The sequence below is a fragment of the Carassius auratus genome, chromosome 15 (assembly GCF_003368295.1).
Source record: "Carassius auratus strain Wakin chromosome 15, ASM336829v1, whole genome shotgun sequence".
NCBI lineage: Eukaryota > Metazoa > Chordata > Actinopteri > Cypriniformes > Cyprinidae > Carassius > Carassius auratus.
In genome coordinates, this window is record NC_039257.1 from 15,056,166 (window position 1) to 15,081,273 (window position 25,108).

The 25,108-nt window shown below is 36.4% G+C and overlaps 1 protein-coding gene across 1 annotated transcript in view; it reads left to right on the top strand.

Annotated features, from left to right (window-relative positions):
- The window catches only part of traf4a (tnf receptor-associated factor 4a), a 35,617-nt gene that overhangs the window by 6,319 nt on the left and 4,190 nt on the right, over positions 1-25,108 (top strand). Inside the window, exons 2-5 of the mRNA XM_026282673.1 lie at positions 17,158-17,209; positions 21,771-21,875; positions 22,194-22,355; positions 23,709-23,870. Of these exons, the coding sequence (XP_026138458.1) occupies positions 17,158-17,209; positions 21,771-21,875; positions 22,194-22,355; positions 23,709-23,870 (481 nt within the window). The remainder of the gene's footprint in view (positions 1-17,157; positions 17,210-21,770; positions 21,876-22,193; positions 22,356-23,708; positions 23,871-25,108) is intronic.

Consider the following 25,108-nt stretch of genomic DNA (forward strand, 5'->3'; position numbering starts at 1 on the left):
TTGATGCCCTCAAAAAAATGTATTTTAATTCAGCAATGAAAACCATGTTCATAACTTTAATTCGTTTTTTTGCCCCATAAATATAATATTTTTTTTTTTTGGGGGGGGGGGGGGGTCACACCACATGAATTTGTACAGATGTAACCATGTCTTTTCATGTTCAGATTCAAAGTCCAAATTATGTGATATTATAGAACTAATCAAATATAATTCATTTTGATTGAAAAACTATATTTTTTAACAACTATGATATTTTTTTTGTTTTCCTTTTTTTTTTCTTTGCACATTGGTCCTCATGACTTTGACTGGGTTAATACAAGTTTTTCAAGTATTAATAAGCAGTTTTGTTATAATATTTTTCAAGAACGTATAGGATTGTGGCTGACTACTTAATCAAATCTTTGTTTTTAACATGAATATCGAGAGTATATATATTTTTCTTCATTTTAATATCAGGACAGTTGTACATTCTTGGTATTTTGACCGTTTACTGCCCCTAAGAATACATAAATTAATTTTAATTCATAAATTAAAAAAAATAATAATTATACATTTCATTATATAAAAGGTATGTTTAAATAATTATGAATCGTAGTTTTAATGCATTTTTTAATAAATAGAACATTTAAATCGTATCATGTCTTTTACCTAGCCCCAGAGAAGACCTGAACTAGATCACATAGTTGTACGTTTGCCAATACAAAGTGGAGAGAAAGTTAGCAACAGCGTAATATTGATTTGTTTTCCTGAAATAAACTGTGTCAGGCGAGTTACTGCTTCAGAAATCCCAATGAGTGCTGAGCTTTTAGTCTGCAGTCCAACAAATGAAAACGCCTCGGGTGCTTCTTTGTCCTAATCCATAAATATGTTTCTGCAACTTCAACTGAGCAAGAACAACAGCAACTGGGAAAGCTAATTAGCCCTGTCAAGTACATTCAAATCAATTCAGCAGACGAAGAAAGCAGGCATTACATGAATGCCTTTGGAACGACTACACATTTGACATCAACCGACCTGTGAAGTTTAGTTTGTTGTTTTCTCAGCAGAAAGTCTGAAGAACTGAGATCAGATACTGGCTGAGTGAGTGGAGCGGGGGCGTTTAGGAAGGTCCAGCTGTGAATGGGACGTTATGGACTCCATCCGTTCTGAACAGCTGCAACGTGCGGCTGTTATGATGAAGCTTGCGTTTCATTGAAATGTTTTGCATCAGCGCTTCTCTGGTTTGAAGTGTTCTGTGTTAGTTATCATCGTAGAGGGTGTTATTACCACCTAAAGGACTTATTCAATGAGGGCAACACCAAAAGTGGACGAGCTCTTAACATTCCTGACTGGATTTTCTGCCCTATTCAGATGTCCATCGTCTGCAAGTGCATAGACAACATTCCTTTGTGAAAAACCGTGGTGCTTGACGGCCTTGGATGCTCGGTGGGGTTCATGAACAAAAACAGTTCGTGGGGATCTGGGACTTGCCCAGGCATGCTTGTATTTTAAGAGAAATCATATAATCATAACTTTACTCCCCTTGAGTGCAGAGAACTGTTCACAGAGAACTATTTCAGTTATGGAGTAAAGCACATTGCATGCTGAGGCCAGGTTGCTTTAACCTAGACCTGTCAGACACGCATCAGCTGGCAGGAATCAAACCATAATTAATCTGCGATTATTGTTAAGGCAAACAGCACTACTGGTATTACTCGTTCTTGGGAAATGAACAAACCCCTAACACTAGGTATCAAAACACAGTCCCACACTATGTGCTTTGATACTTCAAATTGAGATATTGAGATAGAGGTCTGAGATATCAAGAGTATCGTAGACACTCAGCAGTGCATTCTTTTGACTTGTAACCACCCAGAACTCCCTAGAAACCATAGAAATGCACTAAAGGCATCCAGAACACCTTAGCAACCTCATAACTATGTACTGAGGACCGCTCTATGTTGAAAAAAAACAACTTAATCATTTTAAGTCTAAACTGGTTTGCTGGTTCTGCCTGGTCTCCCAGAAGAGAACTAGACCAGGCTGTCTTTGATTGATTGGTAATTTTCCAATGAAAATGATTGGGGACCAGTGTTATTGTTAACTACACCAGTTTTTGAGTAGTATAAATATTCGATTTTAGATGTTTGACTTCATTGTGTGGACAAAAAAAGTCGAAACATTGAAGCAACTTTCATTTTTGGGAGAGCTGTCCATTTAAACCAGCCCAGACCAGCTCAACCCAGGTAAGATCGGCAAACTATATTAGGCTGGGGGTTTTTTTGTGAGAGAAAAGTGCACGTTTTAAGCAGCTTGTTGTGTTGCTTGTACTTTCTGCACTTTGTTTCAGGTTTACAAAGCCTATTTTCTGATAAATTGCTCATTTTAGTGTAGATACTTTACACCATATAATAAATTAATTGAAATGCTTTTGTGAAACATTCCTGTAACAAGCGGCTGAAGGTCATTTGGAGCATCTAGATGCAATTAGATTGTCTCGGCTGATCGCTGTGGTAATGTAAACCTCTAAATCCCAATCCCATCCTGCTCAGCACACGCGGCTTGTGTGTTTTTCACCTTGCCGTGACTCCATCATGCCTTATCTCCTCTTCTTCCAGCACGGAACATGGTTTAATCAAACGCCAATGCATTTGCATGGGCTCTGAAGTGGGCTGGAGGTCTCAGACAGCTGAGAGAGCCCTGGTGTGAGAATGCTATCTGTTGTGAAGCTGACAGGCAGGCATTTGAAGAATCCGCTGGTGAGGGGAGCAGCTGGGGTGGCCAGATCTCGAGGATGGAGGAAGGCACCTGTCTCAGTGAAAGGCTCTCTTATAGAGCGCAACAGGTGTTGGCAGAGCGGTTAAGCGTTTCGGTTAAAGAGTACACTCACTCGGTGTTATTGACTGTCGATTCCGGAGGCCGGCCGGATTGAAGGTCACAGCCATTGGTTCCCTTTTGTGAAAGAGGCACTGTGGTGGTTTCCTTCCTGCTTTACCCTGCGCAGATCCGCTCTATGTAGCAGCTCAAAGACGCTCTTTCAGATCCAGCATGGCACGTTTCCCTCGTCCAGCCCGCCTGGCTTACTCTCAAACGTGTCAGTGCAACACAAACTCACGCACCCATGTCCGGACGCCGGATCTTCAAGGTCAGGCGCATGGATCGTTCCTGCTGCTAGAGATGAGAGAGATGTTAAAGAGCTTCCCGTTTGAACTCATTTGCTGTGAATTACTCCATGTCCTAACGTCTCCTTTTTTGGCTTTTGAAAAATATAAGGGCTCACATCAGTGACTCGCACACATCTTGGTACATGCAAAAAGAACACTCCATCGTTCATCATTCAATGCTGTGTCTCAGAGGCAGAGCCTATGAGACAGAGAGAGAGAGTGTGTGTGAGGAGTGTGTTTGGCTCGGTGTGAGTGTTCACTACCTGCGCTGTGGGCTGATGGCGAGCACAGGAGTTCTAGCATGTTCTTATCAGCTACATGAGTGCACATCTAGCTCCCTAACAGAGCCGCCGCTCCCTCACACACACACACATACACACACACCTCTCTCTCCGGCATAAAGAGCCTCACCTTCACCCTGTTACCATGGCCACTGTAGTTGTGGGCCTGGCCAATGGCATGCAGCGCACACACACACACACACACACACACACAGAATCAGTGATGAGGTGCTGATGAGCCGCCCGCTCTGACTGTCTCCCTCTAATCAATGAACCGAAAGTGGAGAAATCACATTATAATTACATAATCCTCCTACATAGGGAGTCATTGAGTTTAATGTTGGTTTTAAAGTTTTTAAAAGTCAGGAACTGGAGAAAGGTGGAGAGGTGTTGTTTTGGGACGCTGGAGGTGACTCATCGCCTATAAGGTGCGTAGTTGGTTTCCACCGGCACGCGGTGACTCAGACAGCTGATAACGAGGGTAAAATCTTTTAGTTTCTCAAAGAGTTTCACCTACAGTTACTTTTACTGCGCTGACTCAACTACAGTATAAAGTGTAATGGGGCACACCGCTGTCCGTGTCTGCAGCGTTGAGAGCAGGTGGTGGATTCTCTCACCCACTCTTTCTGGACGCTTCCTGGGCGCATGAGGAAATAGATGGTATAATTAGACGGTGGAACTGTGCTATTGGGGTGTGGTTGAGTTTTTCCCTGGAGCGCCTATGGAGTCGAGCTGAATCAAGCCTCCTACACAACACACAGTCACACACAGAGCAGAGACGCACAATGAAGAGCTCTGTCGATCCGCTGTGTCACGCTCAGGCCTGGCTTCAGAAGTGAATTTAGAGTCCATTCAAGTTATCTTTAGTGTGGCGCAATACTGCTGGACTCACTGAGGAGCGCTTGTGTCGATGCTTTAACAAAACATTCACTCACTGCGTGACAAGGCAGCTGTTTTATTATTATTATTATTATTCAGTGTATGAGAAAAATGCATCATTATGAAAAGCTGATGATGTTAGATGGTGAAAAAATATGTATAGCAAATGTTTAGCTCCGGGTTAAACAAAAAGTGATGGATATTAAAAAAAAAGTCATTCATTCATGAAGAGAATCTGATGCATTTAGATTTAAAATTTTAATCCGTTTTCTTTTTTCCTCTTCTAATAAACTGAGTAACAGAAGTGGGGGGAAGATATCTCAATATTTTGGTGCATTGAGTTTGAAAAACTGAAAAACAGCCCCACAGCATGAAGCTGCTACTGCCACACTTTACTTTTGGGATGGAACTCTGCTTGGGATGAGCAGAGCAGGTTTCCTTCAAACATGATGCTTGAATTTGAGGTTCATCAGACCAGAGAACCTTGTTTCTCAGAGTCCTGAGGGTCCTTTTGGTGTGTATTCATGTGTCTTCTTCACTGAGGATAAGATTGAGTCTGGCCACACCGCCGTAAAGCCCAGTTCAGTGGAGGGTTGCATAGATTCTTGTACTTCTGTAGATTTCTCCTAGCTCCTAATCCTTCCCAATACCCAAACTTAACCTCAACCTCAATGGCTATACTAATAAGCAACAAATAAGAAGTTTATTGAGGCAAAAGATGTAGTTAATTGTTTGTTAATAGCGAGAACTGGACCTTAAACTGAAGTGTGACCATAAATAAATATTTATATAAAGAAGTATGTGAAGTAAAAGTTGTTTACAATTTTATATTATGCAAGAAAAAGAGAGACTATAGAGGGAATTCAATGTAGGAGCTCAATAGTCTGAGATAGTGGTGAGGGAAACAGTTTAGTGGCCATTATGCAAATCTATTTTGTCATATTGACAAGGGCTCTGAGGTGTTTGTCAGCTCCAGACTAATGACAGACATCTCTGCCCAATGAGTATTTGTTGGGCTGGATTATCTGTCCGTTCCACCTGCTGTCGTGGTAGAACCGCGATTGACATTGTGGAAGGTAATCCACCCATCCTCATCCCAACCGGCGCTAAGGATTAGCACACTGCTAATTTGCCTCTAGCGAAGCGCGAGGTTGTGGTGCATGTTTTGTCGCCCCAAGTCCAGTTTGTTTTGTGTTTTTCAGTACAGATGTCAGCCAGGAGTGAGAGGCGATCGCAAGATAACGGAAGCTGTGTCGAATTTCACTTCTTATGCTACACAGGCCATTTTAATGCTTCGCTAAATCTATGTAGGCTAAAAGGAATCGATCGGGAACAAACATGCAGATCATTTAACATCCACTCTCATATTAGCTGGTGTCTCTTTATAAGATCATATCTCCAATTGCATTAGCTCCTTTATCTTTTGGACCCGACAACAAAGTGGAGAACATTGGGAGCTGCCCAAAAGCTTCATATCTTACATCCAGAGCTCCCAACTTGCTCAAAGGCTCTCCAACTTACTTTTCCTCCAAAATAAACCCTCAGAAGATTGAATTTATCAAGCCGTTGCGAGATTATCCAACAGACATTATCAGCTTGTTCTTAGATCTTCTCATTTGAATGAATTATGGATTCATCTCCGAATGAGCCGCGAGAGCTTACTCTTTTCCAGCTCGCCCCATAGCCATCTCCAAACCCAGACCTTTTTTAACATCTCGCCTTCCCACTGACTGAGAAGGGCAAGATGGGCTCGCGGCTGGAAGATAAGCCAAGAAACGGCTAATCCTGCGAGCCTTTATGCTTATACTTTCCCTGCTAATTTCCACATCATTGAACTCGCAATCCTTTCAAACTGTTAAGCTTTTCAATTCAGACTGGCTTTGTCTTCGTCGCCTGCATTATGTCAGTTTTAAATTTTAATCAGCCCCTCGGAAGTGACAGATGTGATGTGAGAATCTGCCCTAAATGCCATTTTTTTGTGAACTAAATGCTTTGTACTTCAGCATTTATCACATTCAGGGCTTCATCAGGCTTCGCCTTCTAATACAATGAAAGCTTGATGGCTTTAAAATGTGTGGACTCCCACTTTACCTCAATCCTACAGACCTTAGTCAGAATAGATGCCATGTTAAATTTGTCACTAACAAACTGTACTGTAATGTACTGTACAAGCGGGCTTTCTATTATCCAATTGGTGCGTTTGTATGCAAAATTATTGTACAGTTATAATTCCACACGGTCACAAACTTTCATTGTTTTTCTATGTATGAGTAGGGAGAGACTACAAAATGTGAATGAATCATTTAGAACGACTCAATCCAACTCAAAAGAATGATTCATTCACAAAAAAAGAGTCAGCCAAGAGTTTTATTACAATTGTAATTACTATAATTACTATACTATAAATTATATTACTATAACATTATTATAAATATTAGAGACTTAAATGATACTAAAACTAGAAATGTTGCCTTGGTCACTAATTGAAATATGTTGAAGCACTAAAATGAATAAAAATTGGAAATAAAGAAAAACTCCAGCTGAACTAATGCTAAAATAAAAGTAAATTAAAAAAGTGAAATAAAGTAAGTAAACTTAAGAAGCAATACTTACAAAAAGTAGTAAAAATGATAAAGCACATTAAAACGAACAAAAAAATAAAACAAACATTAAAGAATAATAAATATGCAAATAAAAGCTCATTCAAAATATTAGCCTAAAGAAATAGGTTTTCAGAACAATTAATTTCTTCTTATTTCTTTATTTCTTTTGTGAAGCACAAAGGTAAAAGGAGATTTTTGAAGTGTTTTTTTTTTTTTTTTTTGTGCAACAAAATTCAGTGATGTCTTTGTTGCTTTGGACCCCATTGAATTGAATTGTACCCAAAGAAAGTAAGTCACACAACATCATTTTTGACTCCGTGAACTGTCTCTTTAAATATAGTGCATGAGTCATATGAACCACTTTTATGGTTCTTTTTTAGAACTTGAAAACCTCATACTGTCATTATTTTGACCAGAACATTGTTCAAAAAAATCACCCTTTGTGTTCCACAGAAAAAAAGATTGTCAAATTTTCATTTGTGGGTGAACTATTCCTTTAAGACTCCCTCATTTTATCCTCAGGAGAACCACAGTTTTCTAGTGTCTCAAATCTTCGGATTACCAGAAAACGGAGTCATCCATCAGATGTGCTGGTTATCCGTCCTCTCAGTATCTGGGATTAGTGTGACACTTCTTTAATATCTTCTGTTATTTTTAGAGTTGGATTCCTCAGACCCTGTCAAAGCCTTCCTTGTGGCCCATCTTACACGATCATGATAGTTAGCAGCGCAAGGCCCTTTGACAGCGTTAAAAAGGGGGATCACGAAGCACTTCAAAGCGCTTTGGTGCATATGGACAGTGTCTCTTTTAATAAAACTGTCATCATATCTGAGGCGTCATGTGCTTGCGTTCTTCAGGAGTCTGTGGCGTCACTGCTTCGCCTCAAAACATTTGCCGTCTCTTGGAGGAACGTTCTGCAAACATCTGCCCTTTACCGAGGAAGCTAAAATTAGACTTGCCGTCTGTAATTAAACAGCAAAAGCAGGCTGTCGGAGGAACTCTGTTTGCCATTCATGCCATTTTTGATGATTGTGTGCCAGCGTGTGCATATGCATGCGTGGTTATGTAGGAGGGAGAAAGAGGGATGGAAACAAAGGAAGTGACAGTAAAACATGTGGGAGAAAGCAGAAGAAACAGAGATGACATTTCGAGTGAGCATCAAAAGCAGAGGCCGTTTCACATCTGCACTTGACTGCAGCTTTTGGCACCTCTCAACACGGGCCGGTGTCTCCTTCACACATATGTGCAAAGTCTAATGGAGAAATGCTCCGTTTACACCTGGTTTTAGCAGCCGTCTGTCTCAGGGATCCGATCAAGTGGACAGCACTGGGTCAGATGTGTCTTGTGTTTTCATTAAAGCATTGAGGAGGTGTTTAAAACATTTATAGTCTGTACTATAACACAGTGGATCCTAGAATATCCTAGTGTATCCATTGTTTATTTTATTTTAATTATGGTTATTTAAACTTATTCATGTAATATATTGTGAAAAATCTGATTATTAAAAAAATATATATATTATTAAAATGTTTAGAACTACAATTTCAGTCGCCATTTAAGAAAATATTGTATTATATTAAAACATTGGATTACATTTTTCATATTTTTAATAACAAATTGTTTTAAATTGTCTGCATTTCCGACTGTCAACATTTAGAAAACGTATATTGTATTATATTAAACTATCACATTTCATTTTTTCTTTAGATTTTAGATTTTTACTACAGATAATTTCAGTGAAAAAGAAATATTTGATTAAAAAAAGTTTTTTTTTTATCACATTATATTTAACATTATCAGTACTAAAATTTGAATGAAAATTATATTGTATTATATTATTAACATTTTATATTATATAAATGTTTTATATCTTTTTAATTCTATCTTTTATTAAATTAAATTAAATTAAATTAAATTAAATTAAATTAAATTAAATGTATGCGTTTAGCAGACGCTTTTATCCAAAGCGACTTACAGTGCTTTCAGGCTATCAATTTTAACCTATCATGTGTTCCCAGGGAATCGAACCCCCAACCTTGATAACGCAATGCTCTACCAATTGAGCTACAGGAACACTATATACTATTTTATATCTTAAACGTAATATTTACGTGGTCAGCATTACAATTTGAGTGAATATTTCTAATAGATGTATTTTTGCTTTAATGACAGAAGCACTGAAACTTCATGAACACCACGAGTTTGACATTATGAATGCCACAAATCTGCGTATATTTGATTAGCAACCTATAGTGCAGAATCTTGCAGAACTGGACATGTTGGTTGTGCTGGGATGAGATGATAAACGCGTGGCGTCTCCATCAGGACTAACAGCAGCCGCTTGGCCCGGTGCAGATCATTTAATGAGATGGAATTGATTTTCCTTTGCTTCCCTCATGTATCTGCACTCTAACCAATTACATAAAAAGACTCCCTGAGTTCGCTTTTGTTCTTGAAACCTCTTACAGCTATGTTCAGATGTTGAAATCAAGGGCAGAATGCCACTGGAGTTGCCTTAATATATTTTGCTACACTTGGGTGCTTCCTAAAATGGAGCCATGCGTTCATATTTAACTGAGCTCCTGCTACCTGAATACTTTTCATTCCAGTAATTTGTGAGTATAGGTTTAAGTGTGGATTGTGACTGAAGGCAGGCTGTATCACAGTTGGCAGTGGTTTCCATTACTATCAGCAAGGTAGAAAACCCCTCTTAGGCCATTACTGCGTGGGTATTAGAGGTCCTTTAAATGTTCATTAGTTGCATGGACATGCTAAAAGCATGCTGATAAACTCTATTGTTGAGAGGCACAGGTCCAAACCCAACATATTGAGAGATATCTAACAAACATTTCTAGTAAAGAACAGTTGGGGCAGGATATGGAGATTTGGAGTACTTTTATCACATTACTCTTTTACAACAGCTCTTCTGCCTTTACTGTTTATTGATGCCAGTTGCCAAATATATCAGGAATATGGAAAAGAAAATTAATATAATTATAAAACAAATCTAGAATATGGTAGTAATATAAAGACTGTGTGAATCACAGGTGGCTTGTCTCATCAATGTCAGCGGAGAGAGAGAGTGATGAGAGAAGTGTGGAGAAAAACTGAGTGGTTTTGCGTAAGTGTGAGTTCATGTGACCTGTGATTCTGCTTGTGTCACATAGCAGCACAGCATTTTGACAGGTCGTCATTGCCCACCGTTGTGATTTAAGTCATGCCAGAAAGCACCACACACTTCCTCTGAGTGCGTCATTATACATTTACAGTCGGCCCATGCACAGGATTTGCATTACAAGTGTATAATAAAGCGTATTTGCAATGTTTTGTATCAAGGTCAAGATTATTTGACTTGGCTATTGTAAATCATGCCTAGGACACTGCAATAAAGTGTGGGCAACAGTGAGTGAGTAACAGTTAAGTGCTGGTGTTAAGTGCTCAGCTCCTGCAGTGTTTTAAATGAACAGACATGCTAGATTTATTATGGTCAAGCCCTCACAATCTGACAACAGTCCCAGTGTTGTGCTGACCTGAGCACGCCTGCGGAGGTCTGTGATCTTCAGTCAGGTGGGTGGGTTAGATGATACACTATAGTCCATCCTAAATGTCAAGCCAGAAACTTTACTGCACTTGCCGTTCGGAAAAGTAAAATATGTGCTTTTCTGTTTTCCCTTACTTTGTTAATATGAAAAGTAAAGAGTGAACTGAATATAAATGAGAAAAGAGAACAGGAATGCATGCTGACTGTTAGGCCCAAAATATATTGTATTTGAGTATAAAATAATAACGTTTCAATGTGAGAAAATATGAAATAAAGTCACAATTTTGAGGTTAAAAAGTCACAGTTACAAGAAATAAAATCACATTTGTGAGATATAAAGTCACAGTAACACGAAATAAAGTCCAAGTTGTTAGATATAAAATCACAGTTACAAGAAATAAAGTCACATTATTGAGGTATAGTCCCAGTTACAAGAAATATTCTCAATTGTGAGGTATAAAGTCACAGTTACAAGAAATAAAGTCACAGTTGTAAGATATAGTCACAGTTACAAGAAATAAGTAAGTTGTGAGCTATAAAGTCACAGCTGAAAGAAATAGTCAGAGTTGTGAGGTATAAAGACAAAATTACAAAAAAAATAAAATTGTCAGATCTAAAGTGATGATTACAAGAAATAGTTACAAATGTCAGAAATTCGATGAAAATTATGAGAAAAAAAACTGGAATTAAAGCTGGAATTACAAGCAGATTGTGAGATATAAAGCCTCGGTTACAGAAAATAAAGTCTTGTTTACAAAAAGATTAAGTGACAATTATAAGAAAAAATATGAAAATTAAAGTGAAAATGGTGATAAATTCACAGTTTTGAGAAATTTGAGTCAATTGTGATATATAAAGCTCATTTAAAAGTAATGAAGTGATGATTATTATTATGCAAATGTGAAAAAAGTCGCAGTTGTGTGAGATACTATCGAACCCGTAATATATAAAGTCACATTGTGAGCATTTGCATCTGTGAGGTATAAAGTTTCAAGATGAGATATAAAGCTGCAATTTCAAGAAATAGTCACAGAGGTATAAATGAGAAACTTGTAAAAAAAAGAAATTAAAGGGGTTTTCACTCAATATCCTGTTAATCTTGAGTACCTATAGAGTAGTACGGCATCCTTCATAACTCCAAAAAGTCTTTAGTTTTATTATATTTATAAGAGAAAGATAGTCTGTACCGATTTTTCCAGGAAAAACACGAGCGCCTAGAGGTGTGACGTGTGGGCGGAGCTAAAGAATCACGAGTGCAGTAGGCTTTTGAGTTGAGAGCATGTGGAAGCTGTGACACAGATCCAGAGGCTGAAATTTAACAAGAGCAGCATCAGCAAACAACGTCTCTATGTGGTATTTACTAAAACTGTATATATTTGCTTAGCGGTTTTGGAAAATGACTAAGTTCCACTTTATGTCGTCTTTTTTTTTTTTTTTAAGCTGTACATGTGGAAAGTGCAGTTTGATGACAACATCGCATGTTGTTTACTTGATGTGCTTACACGCTGATAGCTAAGTTAACAACACAACACAGAGATATTTGGAGCAGTTTTACTCACCGCATGTGAAATGAACAAGTCTTTTGGTTCCCTGTATCCAAATAAACATATAGTGCTCTTTTCAAGGGCAGATATTGGTTTAACTGCCTTCAAGTGCACTTACTATTCATGTCTGTTGAATCGATGACTGTACACCTCCATACAACTCTGAGACAGAAAGGGAGAGATATTGCTTCATAAAGAAGGCATTCAGATTTGCTCTCAGCCCTTCCGAGGTTTCCTTTGTTGAGCTTTCTCTTCAGCGATAGGCCCCTTCCGGGTGGCCTGCCTGTCAAACGCGATGTAGAAGGTGTTAGTGCAGTGTTGTGACGCCTGTCCTCATCTATATCACTGTGCCAGCGTACAGCTCACTAATCTGACCTGGGGCCAGGGCAGAACATTTTAAGGGGCTTTGAAGGCAATTAAGAAATCATCAATGAGAAGTGAACAGCTACGTTAAAACTACATATCTGACCCCCATGAGCCCAGAGGAAGTAGAAGATGATGTTGAAGAGAGAACAGAGAGCTGTAGTTCTGTGTTAGGTGAGGGGGGACAGACACTCTCGTCTGTCCTGCTGTTACAACACATGGGCCTTCGTCTCGATTGTCGTCTTTCTAGCAGAGCATCTGTCACGCCGGCCTGTGTGATGGAGGAAGTGAGCTTTCACTTATCTGCCCCATTGCTTGTGTGTGATTTGGAGCAGTCAAATACCTTAAAAGGATTATTTTATTTTATTTTATTTTATTTTATAAACAACATATTTTTTTCTTAAATGCATGTGAATTTATATATACATAATAAATATACATAATACATACACATATAATATGTAAACAAAAGCCTTTATTTTGGATGTGATTAATCGTGACTAGTCATTTGATAGCACTTATGATATTATATTATATTATATTATATTATATTATATTATATTATATTATACACTACTGTTGGAAGGTGGTGTTTGTAAGAAGTCTCACCAAGGCTGCATTTATTTGATCGTAAAAAACAATTAAATTGTAAAATGTAATTACAATTTCAAATAAATATTTTATATTTTAATATATTTTAAAACATTAATTTATCTGATGTGAAGCTGAATTTTCAGCATCATTACTCCAGTCACATGATCCTTCAAAAATCATTCGAATATACTGATTTGCTGATCAAGAAACATTTTTTAGTTATTATTATCAAGGTGGAAAACCGTTGTGCTGCTTAATATTTTGGAATCCGTGATGCATTATTTATATTTTTTAGTAAATAAATTAATTAGCAAACAATTAAAATTAAAGCATTTATTTGAAATTGAAATCTTTGGTAACATTTCACTGTCACTTTTGATTTAATAAATTCATGCTGAATAAAAGTAGTTATTTCTTACTAAATTAATTGCTCTTAGTAGTTGACCCATTGAAACCACTATTAAAACATTATGAAATAAGTTTAAAGTCTGCATATTTTTTGTTAAAAAATATTTTAAAATATGTAATAGTTGTTTTAATACTAAACTGTCTGTAGGCTATAATTGTTTTTCTTTCTTAGTGTTTCAATCTAAGGCTATTTTAAAAAAGCAGGATGAACCGGTAATATTATTAAATTGGTAAATATCAAAAAAAATATTGTATTAATATCCCAGTTTAACACATTAACTTTGACAGACCTTATTATGAGTTAGCAAAAAGTTAGTGTTTGGCTTAGTTTTCCATCAACTTTTTTTATAATAATTATAAAAAGAATTGTGTATTTAAATGTAAAATGATGATTTTTTTTTTTAACTAAAAATCTTACCCTTCGTGTTTGGAATATGTGCAAGCATGACTAAAATGTGGTGTTTGAGCGACGTATGGTTTGAAGTGATGCTAGGCTGAGTACATGACAGATTTTTCATCTATCCCTTCAACTCAAATCTGTCAGATCAGCACTCTTGTAAAGTTAAGAGAAAAAATGTAAGAGGTTCCCTAATGCGAGGCATTCAAAGCATAGAGAAGGGGGCAGGCATCAAGGGTTTTGAAGTGTTTGCTTTATACTTGCCTTAGCAGGATGAAATGCATGTGCTGATATTGTGCTTCTTACACAATACGCTAATTCGGTAGCAATGAATCTGAACAAATGAGTCAGTGCTTCAGAGTCGGTCCGAATTAGAAGCGTTCAGCAGATGAATGTATAGCTGCCCGTTTTCTCTTGCTGTCTAGAAGGAATTAGTCTGACAAGCCATATATTTGCATGCTAAGAAAGGAGTTTCCAGTGTACCTTTCTCATATTTGTTTCATCAGTCAAGAGGCGGTTCTCTGTTGTAAATCAGAGCGCATCTGAAAAGCTGAACAGTCCCATTGGAACCACATTGATGGTCTAGAAATATAGTCCAGCATGCATTTGCATTGGTAAGCCCGTCTCTGATGGGTAATTGATTGAAGTCTGATATATTAAATGTGGCCCTACTGACACACTGACCTTAATGGATGCGGCTGCCGTCACCTCAGGCAATAAAGCACTTTCCATCTGTCCCCCAAATAGACTCGGGACAGTCCTCGTCATGTGATGTGTCATTCCCTTTACATTAGCGAAATTATCAATGAAGACATTGTGGCCTTGTTTGTTTAAAAGTCAGGGAAGAATTCATTATCGACTTGTTTTGCTTGTCACAAGGTCTCGTGATACTGTGAAATGTTGTTTTTATCACTATATATGAAGACACTGAACTCGCCGGGCAGTTTTCATAAGAGGGTTTCATTTTAAAAAACAATCGTTATAATTAATTGTATCAAACAAAAGTCATTAATTAAAATAAATCTGTATATTAGAGGAGAACTAAAGTTAAGAAAATTGAAATAAAAGTGAAATAAATGATTATTTAATATTTTAGTTTATTATTAAAATGACTAAAACTGAAATACACATGAATTAAAGCTTAATATAAATATTAAAACACAAAAATACAAAATGACAAAAGGACATAAAATTGCTAAAACCTCACCTTAATTTAAAATAAAAGCGTACAGTATTAAAATAAGTGCTCATTCAAAATATTAATAAATACTAGAACAGTTTTTTTTTTTTTTTTTTTTTTTTTTTTAAATAATGCTCTTTTTTTCCAGTCCAAATATGTAGACATTTTAAATCAAGATGCATTTGTAGCTGGTAAGCAAAATTACACAGGATATCTAGTTTTGTTTTAACATATCAAAATGTATTGTTTTTCCTTTAAGTTAAGTTGATTTTTAGATTTTGTCTTGATTTAGGCGTGCATTTTGCTATTTCAGTTTTTCAGTTTCCTCCAATGTGTTACTTGCCATATCTTGATCTTTTTTTTTTTTTTTTTTTGAAATTTAGCAATTTCTGAGTGAAAATTTATTCTACACACAATGTTTTGTAAGGTATATAAATAATACTAAAATAGCACTGGTATGCATGTGGCACACACTGTAGTGTCACATTCATAAGTGTGGTTTAATGGCCTCTGTAGGCAGTAACAGGCGGTAGAGGGGCCATATTAACACATCTCTTGGGACGCTTCCACAGATGGTCCTTTTGAAATCGTTTTATGTAAATAACAGCACTGTACAGTAGGACACAGTGACACACACACACACACACACACCTCCCCCTACAGCCGTCAGTGCGATCTGTGGTCACTTCCATTATTTAGCATGTGAATATTTGATGGTGACATCAGTGTTCTGGACAGCCCATGCTGCCAGAGGGGCCCTGCTAATGAGGCACGACGCCCCTCTCAGCTGGTCGCCTCACAGCCAGATAAATCTCATGTCTCCTTTTTTCTTCTTTATGTCCCACCACAGCATCTTTCTCTCGGATCCTTTCAGCGCTGTTGTAAGCATTTCACAACTAGGGTACATAATTAACCTTCATCCAAGTAAAAAAAGGGACAAAGATCCCAGATTAGGGCACTCCTCCAGTCAGACAGAAAGTCTGTGTTTAGTGGTGCAAGCTAAGGCATGAGTCAGTACTACTGCTGATCTGAACCAACCGCTAATCCTGAGCTTTAGACTTCAGTGAGTAAATCATCTTGCACTATTTGTGCCACGGACATGAATAGCACCTTTTTGTCGTATTGATTTTATTTATTATACTATAACCTAAAAGGTGCAATTAATGCATATAATATCTAATAAACCACTTCTGGGATGAGCATGTTTTTAATTTTCGCATTAAAATCAATTTATATATATATATATATATATATATATATATATATATATATATATATATATATATATATATATATATATATATATATATATATATATATATATATATATATATATATATATATATATATATATATATATATATATATATACAAGAACAAATACTAAATAAAATGAATAAGTTTTGCATAATATTGGATTGTTATTCAGAATTTAGAATTTCTATTTAAACTTTAATTTTTTTCACATTTTTCTATTATTTTAATTTTTATTCGAACTATTTTTCTTTTTTATTCTATTTAAAGTTTCAGAAAGGCAACATTTCTCATATCCATTAAAGTTTTTATCTAAAATTTTATTTTTTTAGCTTTAAATTAATAAAAACATATTATTAGTGCCGTCAAATGATTAATCGTGCTTAATCACATCCAAAATAAAGGTTTTTGTTTACATAATATATGTGTATGCGCTTTGTAAATTTAATATGTGTATATAAATACACACAAATGTAAATACATGTAAATGTTTTTTTGTGTGTGTATTTATATATACATAATAAATATACCCTGTATACACACATTATGTAAACTAAAACTTTTATTTTGGATGTGTTTCATCGCGATTAATTGTTTGACAGCACTAATTATTTTTATCGTTTTATTACTAGTTAACAATGACACTTTTTATGATAAGACTGGGTCACACATGGGAAATGCCATGTTTGATAAAAATATACATACAATATACAAACAAACAAAAAATGATGATTTAGATGCGCACACATGTATTCAAAGAAGACTTTTGACCTTGATGATGAAACTCGCCACTCATGCTTTCTTCGGAAAAATCTTGTTTCCTCCTGTAATTTATTTTCAGATGCTTTTACGCTGAATCTGCTGTTTATAACAACCCTGAACTGAATCAGTTATTTGAATCTGATTTGTTGTGTGCTGCCCATTGAAGTTAATACACAAGAAAATACATCTTTCCTTTTTCTTCTTGCAGTGAGGGGGTCTTCAAATGCCCGGAGGACCAGCTCCCACTGGATTACGCCAAGGTAATAATACACTCAGCACTAATCTCTCATCCATTCTGCTGTAGACCAGATTACAGATCAATCTCCCACAGTCATTCACATCCCTTTAGTGTACAGTGGAGTTACACGGGCCAAGTACAACTTTTCTTGAGTGACTATGCGAGAATGAACGAAATGCTAATATGTCAACAATAGCAGGCTGTGTTTGTGAATCACTGGCTGCCCCGGGCCCCGGGCGCTCGGCCCTCGTCCACGCTTCTCAAACCACCCGAGAAATCAGACTAATGAACTACCGCAGGCCACTCATTTCCCTGGGAATGTCCAAAAGAAGGAAGGAAGAGACCGAGATGACCGAATATTTTTGATGTTGCTTTAATGCGGCAGTGTGGTCTTTCTGCATCACTAAACAGAATATTTCTAAATGTATAAATCACAGTCCTGAGATGTTTGGACAAATGTATTCATTTGAACCTAGTTTATGCTGGAAATCATTTTTCATTATTTAGCGTTGTTATTCATATTATTTAAACTGCTATAAATGCAGTCATTTACATGGCATGGGCAAAAAGTTAAATCTAACGTTTCCATAAATCCGTAAAATGTTTTCTGAAAATGAAATGAACAGAAAAATGAAGATCTGAAAATATAGAAAAAGTGTATATAGATATATGTAACAAAATTTAAACCAGAGATCATGTACAGTCATTTAGCATTATTATACATTTTATTTACATTTACATTAATTTAATCATTTAAATGGCAAATTATGCATAATGGGAAATTAAATGTCAATAAAGGAAAAAAACTAAATGTCCATAAAGTCCATAAAATGTTTTCTGAAACTGAAATGAACGGTAAAAAAGAAAGAAAGGCAGTTATACTCTGTGTATCAGCTAATCTGCACCACACCACATTAAAGAAGGAATTTCACCAAATCTTTAATTAAAGTATTGGCCAATGTTTCATCTTGCTCTTTAGTTAATTAATCAGGTTGAGCTGGGAAAGTGTCTGCGTTCATTAAAGAGCCATTTTTCTCTTGCACTGCTTTAGAGAAAGAGATTATGAAACCTCCGAGTGCTTTGCAGATTATGAGCATACCTTCAGTTTAACAACAGTGATTTTAAAACTACTCAAAATTTTATTTATTTTTTACTGGTGAGACAAGACGTAAAATTCTCTGCATGTAATACAATGCAACTTAATCATACATAATTGTGCAATTAATCCAAATCTCAGCCCTATTACAGCCGTTCTTTTTTCAAACTCTTCTAACATCTGAGTCATCTTCTCCTGCAGTGTGTTCGACAGGCTTCTGTAAGAGCACATGCACAAAGTTAAACCTGTTCTGTGTTGGAAAGAGCTTTAGCACACTAATCCGCTGAAGCTGTGATTTGCATGAAGTCGGCGGGATAATTCTCCTCATCCTGGAAAGCCTGGAGTGCCGCAGGAGTGTCTGATGCTCATGAGGCCTGATTGCACAAACAGTCATTTTAAAGAGCTGACAGCCGCCCATAGATTACCCATCCACCTCCGCAGGACTGCTGTTCAGTACCTGGCTTTGCCTGTTTGAGGTTGGGTTCACCCCACGTCTCATGTTTCAAAACGATATTGTTCAAACGTTCGGGGGCCGGTACGATTTCTAATTTTTGAAATATATTAGTACTTTTATTCAGAAAGGATGCATTAAATTGATCAAAGGTGACAGTGAAGACATTTATAATGTTAAAAAAGATTATATTTCATATAAATGCTGTACTTTTGAGCTTTCCATTTATCAAAGATTCCTGAAAAAAAAAAATGCATCATAGTTTCAACATAAAAATTAAATAAAAAAATGTATTAAACTTTTATGATTCAGCATATTAGAATGTTTTTTAAAGGATCACGTGACACTGAAGATTGGAGTAATGATGCTGACAATTCAGTTTTACCATCACAGGGATAATATAAAAAATATATATATAATACATAAATAATTATAATTTATACATTAATTAATTAATAATTTATACATCAAAAATCGAATATAATATAAAAATATAATACTTAAGTGAAATATATTAAAATAGAAAACAGTTATTTTAGATTGTAATAACGTGACAATATATCAGTTTTACTGTATTTTTAATAAAAGAAATGCAGGTTTGATGGGTATAAGAGACGTATTTTAAAAACATTTGAATGCTAAGGAAATTTATGGCAGTAGATTTAAGATGCAAATTTAGTTTATGCTTCTTAGGAGAATAATATCTCTAACAAACTTCTAAGATAACTAATGCAAAATATAGTTAATAGAAAATAATAAAAATGTTACATTTTATTATTACAATATTGCAGTTGCTTTAGGTGTTTCCTGCAGAATAACTTTTTTTGTTAAGCACACTTCCATAATGTACTTTAAAGTGCTCTATTTTCATGCACTAATTTTGCTCTTAATATATCAAAAATTATTCTTTAGTACTTCTTAAGATCATTCTAAGAACATACTCAACTGTGCTATTTTAAGACACCATGGATATAACCTAAAATATGCTTCAACATATTAGCTCAGTATTAAAACAAATATTTAGTTTCCACTTGAGTGTACTAGTGTATGCAACAAAAAATAATAATAAAAATTCCATGCAGAATTTATATGCAATATTCCAAATTGTGTGGAAGTGAATCACTGATCTGCTACTTGATAAAGTTGGATATTTCAGTCAAGTAGGGACGCCAACTAGCAACCATGCATTTTTATAATGAAGGCTCACCTGCTTACACGAGGTGTTGTATTTTTAGTTCTTTATATAATTCGTTATTTAAATTTTTTTTATCTACATATCTTCCATTAATTCTGAGCCGTTGTGTACGGCAGGATAGCACGGTTGGGAGAGTTGATCTTAGTGTGCCAGAAAGTCTGTCAATGAAAATGAATTGGAGTGTTGGGAGGGTGAGGGGAACGGCTCCATATGGGACTGCATGGGGGGGCGAACGGCCGCGTCTGCAGTGCTGTCGTAACGCTGCGGATCTGTGTGTGTATGTAAATCCTGCAGGCAGAGGATTTGGGCTGATTGGATGGAGGAGCGTCTCATCCTTCATCGACTTTATGGATGAAGGGAAGATGCAATAGCCTCTGGATCTAACGTACAAACACAGATGCACGTGTACACACTCATTTCACACGGCTCTAGTTGAGGTCATCCATCACCGTGCAATTGAATTTGATCATACAGCAGTGTATTTGTGTTTCTGACAAAGCATTTTTCTTTTCCCAGTCTTCCATAATTCATTTTACATTCTTTTTTCTTTTTCATGACTAAGCATATTGTTTTCTTATTCTTGGAATAATATAAAATAAATGAAAATATAAAATATTTGACTACGATTTTATGCATTTGAAACTTTTTGGTCAGTTGACGTTTATCAGATACTCATCTTTCTATATACATAACTCTGATTATTGATGATTAAGGTATACATTTCATTTGAAAGAGATGTTTATTAAACATTTATATTGATTATGGCTTATGATCAACTGATGGAAAAGAGGATTCAAACTAGCTGTGTATCTTGAATTGACATGTTTTTAGAGAAAAGTTGCAGTCTAGCACTTGAAACCAAATTTTTGTGGGAGTATTTGGGTCATTACATAATTAGCATTTTTTTAATGACCGCATCAGGCACTAAAGCAATTGAAATAATTCATTATTTGTGAATTTCCCCCACTGTGTCAGTATTGAATATTAAAAAGTATCTACCTCAAGCAAATACTATTAATATTATTATTATTATTTAGCATTTTAGTTTCTATGCAGAATTCCTTTGATATCCTTAAATCAGAACACACAAAAAAAAAGTTATTTTTTAATATTTTGAACCTTATTATTAAAAAGTGTCTGTACTGGCTTAAATTGTACGTCAAAATCACAAAAACTGGTTGTGACTGTAATGTATGCAAAAAAAAAAAAAAAAAGAATATGCGACTAAATCAGTTTCCATCCCGATTGAACAATACTTGTAGGAAAAATGGCACAAAATAAAAATCTGTTTAAAGTACAGATGGAAATGTATCTACATCAATACAATATACGTATCATTATTAGAAGTAGTAGTAGTAATCTGCATTTTGGTTTCTGTGCAGAATTTCTGTGTGATTATCCCAAAGTCTAAAAAACATTTTTATGTTTTTTACATTGTTGTCAAGTGTCAGAATTTACTCAAATTGTCCGTCAGAATCACAAGATGTCACTAAAAATGATGCAATTAAACATTTTGATGTAAACATTTGAACATTTTTGGTGTGAAATGTTATGTAAAACTCAGTAGTTACGCAATCAAAATGTCCTTTTGGTCAATCATTGCTGTCATTTGCAAATACTCGAGTACTCTGACCCACCCTTATGTATGACGGGACGTTTGCTGTAATTATATCAACAGACAATCCCCTTTTAGTGTGGGAGAAGCCACAGTGTGTCTGAGTTAATAAGTGAACGCTTAAATCCAGACCTCTGTCCTGTCCTTGAGTGGTTAATATATGAGTGTGTTTGAAGAGAGGAGACGACGCTGATTAATGTGTCCTTGGTGTAATGGTGTGTTATAGATCTATCCTGACCCTGAGCTGGAGCAGCAGATACTGGCGCTGCCCATCCGCTGTATTCACAGTGAAGAGGGCTGCCGCTGGACCGGCCAGATGAAACAGCTACAGGTAATGATGCTTTATCATTTTTCTGATGTCTCCCTACATAGCTGTTGCTGTAGCAGTGTTCTCTGCTAACTTGCATGGGATTTGTTTGAATGTGTTATAGTTGCGTTAAAGGGATACATCTGTCATTAACTCTTCCTCATGTCGTTCCAAACCTGAATCACTCGCTTTCTTCTGTTGAGCACCAAACAGTTGATTGTAGCCATTGACTTTGACAAAAAATACTGTGGAAGTCAATGGGTGAACTATATATATTTATCCTTAAAATGGGAAAAATGTCACTGTAAATATGAACTACACAACATACCTTTTCTTTCCCAGGGCCACTTCTCAACCTGCGCCTTCAATGTGATCCCCTGTCCCAACCGCTGCTCCGTCAAGCTGACCCGCAGAGACCTGCCCGAGCATCTGCAGCACGACTGTCCCAAACGCAAGGTCAAGTGCGAGTTCTGCGGGAGCGAGTTCACAGGAGAGGCCTATGAGGTACTGTGCTCAAATCACGCACAAGACCGTTATTCTAGAGCATTGCAGGAATGAGTCCTCATACCTCGAAAAGAGTTAGCATTGAAATAAGAAATAAAGGTGTGTTCAACACAAGCTCATGTGTTTTTCTACTCAATAAAATACTATTATATTTTATCACTATAAAATAAATGTAATAATACCCCACTTGTGATTATTTTAAGCTATTATGTGTCCTGAATATGACAGTTGCTAACATGCTAAGTGGCTAAATGGGACTGGTTGTCACATCTTGACTCTTTATTAATTATTCTAAATGTAACTTAACATCTGTAAGTTTGTTGGAAGATTAATAAAAAAAGCTTTTAAAAAAATCTTACAGTAACTGGCTTTTTTTTAAGGGGGGTACCTGTTAACTTAATCTCTCCAGCATTAGCATATTAGCACAGATGTGCTAGCTTCTTACTTGATTATTGTCAGTTTGGGCTCTGTAAAAAGGATCGATACATGAAGAAAGAGGGTTATGTGTATCAGCATGCTGTATTTCTGAAATGTGTGAAGTCTTTATTAGTAAACTGGCAGCTTGATCTTGTAGTAGCACAAGAACTGCAGTTGTTTGCTAATATGATGGCACTCCTATTTTTACAATTCAAACTAATACTAATAGAAACCTCAAAATGTATAAAAGAGACGATTAAGCCTTTTTATTGCGTTTTATGGGAATATTCCTGTTGTATTCTGTGGGTAGGCTGCAAAATTGCACTAAATTGTTGCCGTTTATGATTAGAGAACCACTTTATTTGCAATTTACTGCTTTTTGACAAGTGGTGTTTTGCCTCATGAAAGTGCTTGCAAGGCAGATATGATATTACACAAACATTCTTGTAAAAGCTAGAATAAAGTACATGACTTTTGCCCTAGTTTCAGTCTGGGCAAGTCAAAAACAGTCTGCAGATTTTGGCCAGTCAGGATTGACAGATTTAATAGATAATCGCATAGTAGGCCAAGTAGTAAACGGTTCTTAAAAGAACCATTTTTCATAGAGTGAAGAACTTTTTTCACTATAAATAGCCTTTTGCACAATGAAGTGGCTCCATGAATATTTAAGGTTTTCATGCCAATAAAGAACCTATATTTTACCATCTCTAGCCCCCTCTACACTGTAAAGTCTGTGTCAGGATGATGGCTCATGGTTCAGTAGACAGAAAAAGATCTGGATGAGTGTCGGCATCAAAGCAGATCTGATGCTGCCAACTCAGTTATGCCTAAAACATGTTCTTTTCCTGCTTTGCATGCAGTCATTTTATTTTCAGGAAATACAAATCTAGTTTCTTTTGTTCTTCTGACATCTCCATCTCCTTTCGTGTCCCTCAGAACCACCAGGGCATCTGTCCGCAGGAGAGCGTGTACTGCGAGAACAAGTGTGGCGCAAGAATGATGAGGAAACTGTTATCCCAGCACACCATGACGGAATGCCCCAAACGCACGCAGCCCTGCAAGTACTGCGGCAAAGAGTTTGTCTACGACACCATCCAGGTGAGTGACACGGCACAGCACACCTCTACACTCAAATCATCCAGTGCTCTCTCTGACTTCGACTGTGACAGCCTTCAGCCGTGGCCCTGCATCTGTAGCCAAGAAAAAAATGGATGCAAATAGTGTTTGTTTGTTGGTTTTTTAATGCGCCTGTCCAGCGTCGGGTGTGTTTGGAACAGTAACCACTCAGTAGTAAATTAAAGGGGTTTTGAGGCTGCACAGGGTGGGATGGCAGTGGGCCTGTGACTACATAAACGCTGGCTTTCATAGTAGATTCTGGGTTTGGTGCCAACCACAGCTTGGGCTGGCCTTGCTTCTTTTTATAACACCTGCATTCACACACATAGAGGTATACATCCTGAGAACACTGTGAGATTCAGCTGCCTGGAGAAGGCACACACTCCCTGTTCCAAAGCTTAGAGCGTATGTCATGGAACCTCATTAGTGACCAATCTGAAGCGCTCCGCAAGAGAAACTAGACTTAATTTCAGTGGATTCTGATGTTAGCAGATCAGTAGCCTACTAAGACTTAAATGCATAGCACACTAATATTTTTCTAAATAAGCTAAATTACACTGGATAGGTGCTGCGAGATTAATTGAAATTAAACCATGATGCTATGTGCCATTATTAGATCTGAAGGTTGCAGTTTTATTAAATAAATACAAACATGGAGCGTGTTTCTGAGTGAGTTTCAAGCAGCTCATGATCTGGTGTTTTCAGTGTTTCAGAGCACCTTGGTTCACAGTCAATTCTGTGGCGCATACACTCTTTGTATCTGCTGTAAGTTTGGGTCACTTATAATGTGCATTGGGAAATGCAACATGAGCCAACCATCTTTGCAAACTTATAATGAGAAGAATTGCTTATAAACCACTATTATTGATTGATTTTTAGTCAATTAAAAGCGCAATGGTCTACAATTTGAAATTAAGACAGCCATAAACATTAGTATTGTTATTTGTAGGATAGTTTTACTGTAAAAAAAAAAAAAACTTATTATTGGATAGATTTTCTTAAAATATATATATATTTTCAGTGGAATATTAAAATAGTTTATTAATTAACTTGTTTATTTTTAGTAGCAATTATTATTTTAGTCATATTGATATATAATCACAGAATTCTAGTCAAAATTGTGCAGCCTTACAAACAAGTACAGCAAATCTGCTTTTTTTTAAATCATATTTTCACAACTGCCAAAACTATATTTTCCCCCAAATCATTCAGCCTCAACA